Source organism: Saccopteryx bilineata, chromosome 5, assembly GCF_036850765.1.
Source record: "Saccopteryx bilineata isolate mSacBil1 chromosome 5, mSacBil1_pri_phased_curated, whole genome shotgun sequence".
NCBI lineage: Eukaryota > Metazoa > Chordata > Mammalia > Chiroptera > Emballonuridae > Saccopteryx > Saccopteryx bilineata.
The window spans coordinates 183,671,041-183,677,976 of record NC_089494.1 but is presented as its reverse complement, the minus strand read 5'-3'; the positions used below and the strand labels follow the sequence as shown (position 1 = coordinate 183,677,976).

General features: G+C 37.0%; 1 protein-coding gene across 1 annotated transcript in view; it reads right to left on the bottom strand.

The window, feature by feature from the left end:
- Positions 1–698: 698 nt before the first annotated feature.
- Positions 699–6,936, bottom strand: part of STPG2 (sperm tail PG-rich repeat containing 2) — a 154,503-nt gene continuing 148,265 nt past the window's right edge. The window contains exon 8 of the mRNA XM_066233073.1: positions 699–845. Within this exon, the coding sequence (XP_066089170.1) occupies positions 699–845 (147 nt within the window). The remainder of the gene's footprint in view (positions 846–6,936) is intronic.

The following is a 6,936-nucleotide window of genomic DNA, read 5'->3' as shown; positions in this document are numbered from 1 at the left end:
ATCTTCAATCTATACTTGTGCTTTGTCAGATGACTTGTTGTTGGGCTCAGCCAACAAGAGGTGCTAATGGGTATGTACCAGGCTGGTGTAAAAAGAAATTTCACCCTATGAATCTGCTTCGTCTTTGGAGAAACAGCCATTCCTTACCATAGCAGCAAGTGAACCTAGTTTCAATTTTTCTAGCATGCTTCTGCTTTAGTTTTCTCCTGTGTTACTCTGTACCCTCTCCAACTTTACAACATGAGACCTCTTCCAATTATCCCATTTCTTTATACTTCTCATATCTCTGGCCTTCTTTCTTTCTACTCTTTTTTTCTCTATTTTTCTACCAATGTCATTTAACTTGTATCAACTTGTTAGAGTTTTCCATATTTGTTCCCTGTGTGCTTTGCAATGATGATACTAATGTAATATTATTTAGTAACTGTAGAAGCCCTGAATAGGAACATAGAACAGAGACACAGTACAGTGCCCTGAGACAAAAGCCACAGTGGCTCCTCTGATGAAAGTACTGAACTCAGTACTGTGCTGAATGCAGCACAATAGGGATAGAATTAGCAATTCCAGTTAATCAATAGGTGGGGTAAATATCTCAAAAGTGAGCTACTTCTCTTACCCTTTTGTCTGCTCTAAAGAAGTTTCCCTTCCTGACTTCCTCATTCTCATCTCTGCTTCGATTTGTGTGTATCAATAAATACTTATACGGACTGGGGGTCATGGCCGTCTCGTGAAACCTGTATAGGGGATTGTGAGGCGGTCTCCCCTAAGTCCCATGGTGCATTGCGTGTGGTCTCTGAGTAGTCATTGTCTCTGGGACAAGTGGTGCCTGATGTGAGGAACTGGAGCTAAACGACAAGGCACTGCTTTTTTATATGATGGAAACATGTCTTTTCCCCTAAAGGCATTTGTAATTATACAGTGAAATTATTGTTTATCCTTAAAAAAATGCTAACAGGAGAACCATTTGTATATAGTTTTGTATAATAATGATGATGAGATACTCAAAAGTTTAATATTCTGAATTGCTTAAAATATGTGTGTTAACTATATCATTGAGATCAGATTCTGTAAATGAATCCAGCATTGCAACCTGCATCAATGGAGATATTAAAAAGATATGAATTCTTAAACATTTAAATATACTGAAAGAAGGTTCACTCCTTATGAATATGTGCATCTGAGTAAGATAATTAAACATTTGAAGTCAATTTCTAAATGTCATGTTTCATTAGTCATAAGTTTATTCTAAAGAGGTTTTAATGGTATTAATTCCATCATTATACCACATGTAGGGTTGCGTATGTAGTCATGTTGGCATCAAAGACAAATGACTAATCCTCTCCATATCACTTTCACCATTATTTTCTCTCTTTTAATTCCCACATAAGCAACAAAACAATGACTGGTTGATATAAAATGCAAGAATCAGACTGGAATGGATGCCACAAATGTAGCATAATTTAACTATCAGAGATTATGCAGAATGAGTCATTGTGGTGCTGTTCATTTTATTTTACTTTCAGTTAATGGTTTATTTTTTATAATAAACTTTCTTTCTTATTAAGTTTAATGGGGTGACATTGGTTAATAAGATTATATAGGTTTCAAGTGTACATTTTGATAATACATGATCTGTATATTGTTTTGTGTGCCCACCACCCAAAATCAAATATGATACCTTCAAAGTTGAAACAGACTGCATTCTCAAAACACTAAAAGTACAACATTTTTTATCATCCAAACAGGAAAGAAAAAATCATTTCTTTTGGAAGTTTTTATTTACTCCTGAGATTTGTGTAGGGCAATCAAAAATGACTAATGTAAATTGCCATCTTCTCACCATGTGTAAGTACTGACGGGCAAAATCTCACCCAGTCAATAAGCAGGCTCCTAGATCTGGCTTATCACAGTGAATTTTGCTCAGCCTCGGCCTTCACTCCTCTTCTCTGTTAGATGAGGATGGCATCCAGCAGTACTTGCTTTTGAACTGAGGAAGCTAGACAATGAAATGAAAACTTTATAGAAAATTTAAATTATAACAGAAGTACAGGAAGTATCAACGTGCACTGTGACCAATTCCCTCTCCAGTGTGTCAGAAATCTTTTGCCTAAAGTCCTTTACTTGCACTGATGGGTCTGCAGTTAGAAAATTCATTTGAATGTGCTCTCCTCCACCAACGGTTACGTGAATGATAAAATACCAACAAGCAAACTAGCTAATCAACAAAACAAACTCAAAAACTATGCAAAAAATCTAAGCACTTTCTATAAATATTTGGTGCAAAATTATAAGGAAAGATTGAGAGTAACAGAATATAGTTTCTAGTCAGAGTAACTTTGATTCTTATGGAATAGTTCAGATGGAATCCATTGTAATATATTTTTACTATCTTCAGGCCCCTAAGGGTCTGTGTCACAGGGCCAAGGGATCTTTCTTTTGAGCTTCTGAGACACTAGTATGTATTTGTTTCTATATATTGATTGATTTTAGCTAGAGAGGAAGGGAGAGAGATAAGAACATAGATTTGTTACTGTATATGCCCTAACCAGGAATTGAACCAGCAACCTCTGTACTTTGGGACAATGGTAACCAACCAATCTATCCTGCCAAGGCTACCATTTCACTCTAACCTACATATGTTGTCGTTTAAATTTTTAACTGTATTAATGAATCTTCTTTGAGATAATACATTATGAGAAAGTCAGAGCCCTGGCCAGTGGCTCAGTGGATAGAGTGTCGGTCTGGCATATGGATGTCCCCAGTTCAATTCTTGGTCAGGGCACACAAAAAAAGCACCATCTGCTTTTCTGCCCCACCCTCTCCCCCTTTCTCTCCCTCTTCTCCTCCCACAACCAGTGGCTCAGTTGGTAGTTGGTTCCAGCATGTTGCTGGGCACTGAGGATAGCTGGGTTGGTCTGAGTATATCAGCCTCAGGTGCTAAAAAAAACCTCTATTGATTGGAGCATGGCCCCAGACAGGGTTGCCAAGTGGATCCCAGTCAGGGTGCATGCGGAAGTCTGCTCCACTATCTCCCCTCCTCTCACTTAAAATTATTATTATTATTATTATTATTATTTTTAAAAGAGTCTTATGCTTTGTTTCATCCCATGGAGGCCCCTGAGGCTATAGAAAAGCTTAAGGTCACTTAGTTTGCCACATGCCCTCAGGGTGAAAGTTAGCTTCAATTCTCTGCTCGGTTCTACCTTAATCTAGTTTTCAGCTTGTATACTCCTTTTTCCTTCTAATTCTTAGAAGCATTCATAATTTTGACTTGTTTACATTTGATCTAAAATTAATCAGGAGTAATATTTTTATTTTATAATATCTTTACCTTATAAATTAAAATCAAATTATATTGAAGTCTAAAATAAACAGCAAAATTGTCCTTGATCACTCCCTGATTCCATTACCAGAAATGTAGTGGTCCTGTGAACAATTTGGCAGATAAGGGTGACGACCCCTCTGCACAGTTGAAAATCTTCATATAAGTTTTGATTCCTCAAAAACCTAGTTGCCCTTCAGTGAGTACAGGTGGGAGGAATGGTTTCAGGACCTCTGCAGATATGCAAACCCGCCAATGTTCAGATTCCCCATAAAGAATGGTGTAACTCAGTGCACACAGTCAGATCTCTATATCAATGCACTCCCAATTGGGAATCAAAAACAGTACAGACCCTGGCCAGTGGATAGAACATTGGCAGGTGTATGGACGTCCTGGGTTCAATTTCCAATCAGGACACACAGGAGAAGTGACCATCTGCTTCTCTCCCCCTCCCTCTCTCACTTGTCTCCCTCTTCCCCTCCCACAGACAGTGACTCGATTGGTTCCAGGTAGGCAGAGGGGCTGAAGATAGCTCCTTGGGGAGCATCAGCCTCAGGTGCTAAAAATAGCTTGTCACTCAAGCATTAGTCTCAGACAGGGTTTCCAGGTAGATCCAACTCGGGGTGCATGTGGGAGTGCCTATCTCCCCACCTCTCACCTAAAAAAAAAAAAAGTACAAGTATTTACTTTTAAAAATATGGGTACAAGTGAGTCCACAGTCAAATTGTTGTTGTGCAGGGGTCAACTGTAATTTCCTTTAACAGTAATTGAGGTATTTAGGTTGGGAGTTGTATTTACCATTACAAATTTCATATAAAATCTTACACTATAATCTCTTAATTTTTCAACATCTGTTCACTCTGCAATAAGAAATTTGAAACATTTTGCTGCCTTACAAACTTTCACCTCTTGATTTTATTCTTTTATTATTGATATTAAGACTTCTAATATTTATATTTTTATTTTATAATTAAGTTCTCTGCAACTTGTATAGACTGATTTAAAATTAATCGATAATATTAAAACAAGGCTACCATATCATTATTATTTCCTATTAAACTGACAAATGTGGCCATTCACATAGAGAAGTGACTTTCTATTACCAAAGCCCCAACTTTTGAAGATGTCCCAAGCATGAGCAAGAATCGCCTTATTTTTGTTTTTGCTTTTCTCTATTTCACCTAGAAAATTCTCAGTTTCTATTCTCTAGGTTTATGTCACCTTTTTATTGTTTCCCTTTTTCCATTTTGCTAGAAAACCTGCACATATGTGGATAGAGGTACTAAACTTTCCGAGCTCTTTCATGTCAGAAAATTATTTTCTTGACTCAGCTAATTAAAATTCTGGATAGAGGCAAAATTCAACATCCAAAATTATCTTCTCTCAGAAATTTGAGAAAATATTATTTCATAGCTTTGAAATGTGAATGCTGCAGAGAAAGTGTTGAAATCAGCCTATTCCTCCTCCCTTTATAAGTGACCCAGTTATTTTCTCTGGAAGCTTCCAGGATGTTTTCTTTATTTCTAGTCTTCTGGAAATGCAAAATAATGTGAAAAACTATGTCTTTTAAAATTCATCCTCCTTGGTATTGTGTTGAGTTCTTCTAATTGAAGATTTATGTCTTCATTCAGCTCAAGACAACTTACTGTTTTTTACATCAAATACTCCCAACTACTATGTCAGCATTGTGCTGCTGGAATGCCTAATAAACGGAGGCTTGACTTGTGTTTAGCCTCCGTTGACCATATTTTCAATTGTTTTGTCTTTTTATACTCAACTAAGGCTATGTTGTAACTTTAATTCTCCCAAACTTGTAAAAAGATGGGAGCTGTGCACATATGCTCTGTATTTCCTATAAAAAAGGAAGTCTGAGTTTTTTTAGATTTTTATGTAAAACTTTTATGTAAAATGTTGAAAACTATATGCCTTAAGGTTGCAGCATATACATATACATAAATTTTAAATATGTTAGAGGTAAATTTTCTATAATTCTTATTTGAATGAAAATTATAAATTAATTCCATTATTGCCCTTGGCCAGTAGGCTCAGTAGCAGAGCGTCGGCCTGGCGTGCAGGAGTCCCAGGTTCGATTCCCAGCCAGGGTACACAGGAGAAGCGCCCACCTGCTTCTCCACCCCTCCCCCTCCCCTTCCTCTCTGTCTCTCTCTTCCCCTCCCGCAACCAAGGCTCCATTGGAGCAAAGTTGGCCCGGGCGCTGAGGATGGCTCCATGGCTTCTGCCTCAGGTGCTAGAATGGCTCTGGTCCCAACAGAGCGACACCCCGGATGGGCAGAGCATCGACCCCTGGTGGGCATGCCAGGTGGATCCCGGTCGGGCGCATGCGGGAGTCTGTCTGACTGCCTCCCTGTTTCCAACTTAAGAAAAATACAAAAAAAAAATTAATTCCATTATTTTATAAGTTTGACATCCGTTTGGATCTGAGATCAATAATTTGGATTTTTCATTAGATATATTTCATATACCCACATGTTTGAAGGGTATTTCCATTTGCATAAGTGACTCAAAATCAAAGTATTCTATGTGACTAAACTATTTGCTTCTTGGATAAGCAGAATCTCATCTAATACCTTTAGTTGTTAGTGCTTCGTGAGAAAACAACAGCAACAAAAGAATAATACCAAAGAAGAGTTTCCATATCCAGTCAGAGACACAGTTAAATGAGAAAAATGTAAAGAAGTTAGGAATAATTATATAGTTAAGGAACTCATCTTCTTTTAAACCGGATCTCCACCATCTTTTCACTACAAACTAAACTATAACATATACATATGCATTCCTATGGGTACCTGAAGAGATTAACATTGTTTTTCCACAGTATCTAAATATAATGTTATGATAGACATAACTATGAATCCATTCTAAATATTCTTAAGCTTAAAAGTTTTATATTAGTTTTAAATTATTTATGGCACACTTCAAAGTGGATACTAAGCAGTGTAAGACAATGACTCGCTTGAAAAATACAATACAATCCTAAAATCCCTCAAAAGGAAGAAATCATTTATTAAAAACACATTTACTTAATGATTATGAGAACCTCTTACATGTCAAGAAAACGGCCAGATAATTTTTAAATTGAGCACCCATTTATGATCAAAACTCTCGGCAAAATGGGAATACAAGGAACATACCTCAACATGATAAAGGCCATCTATGACAAACCCACAGCCAACATCATACTCAATGGGCAGAAATTAAAAGCAATCCCCTTAAGATCAGGAACAAGGCAGGGGTGCCCCCTTTTCACCACTCTTATTCAACATAGTCCTGGAAGTCCTAGCCACAGCAATCAGACAAGAAGAAATAAAAGGCATCCAAACTGGAAAAGAAGTAAAATTATCATTATTTGCTGATCATATGATACTGTACATAGAAAATCCTAAGGTCTCAGTCAAAAAACTACTGGACCTGATAAATGAATTCAGCAAGGTGGCAGTAGATAAAATTAATATTCAAAAATCAGAGGCATTTTTATACACCAACAATAAACTATCTGAAAGAGAAATTAAGAAAACAATCCCCTTCACTATTGCAACAAAAAATTAAATAAACTACCTAGGAGTAAATTTAACCAAGGAGGTTAAAGACTTGTA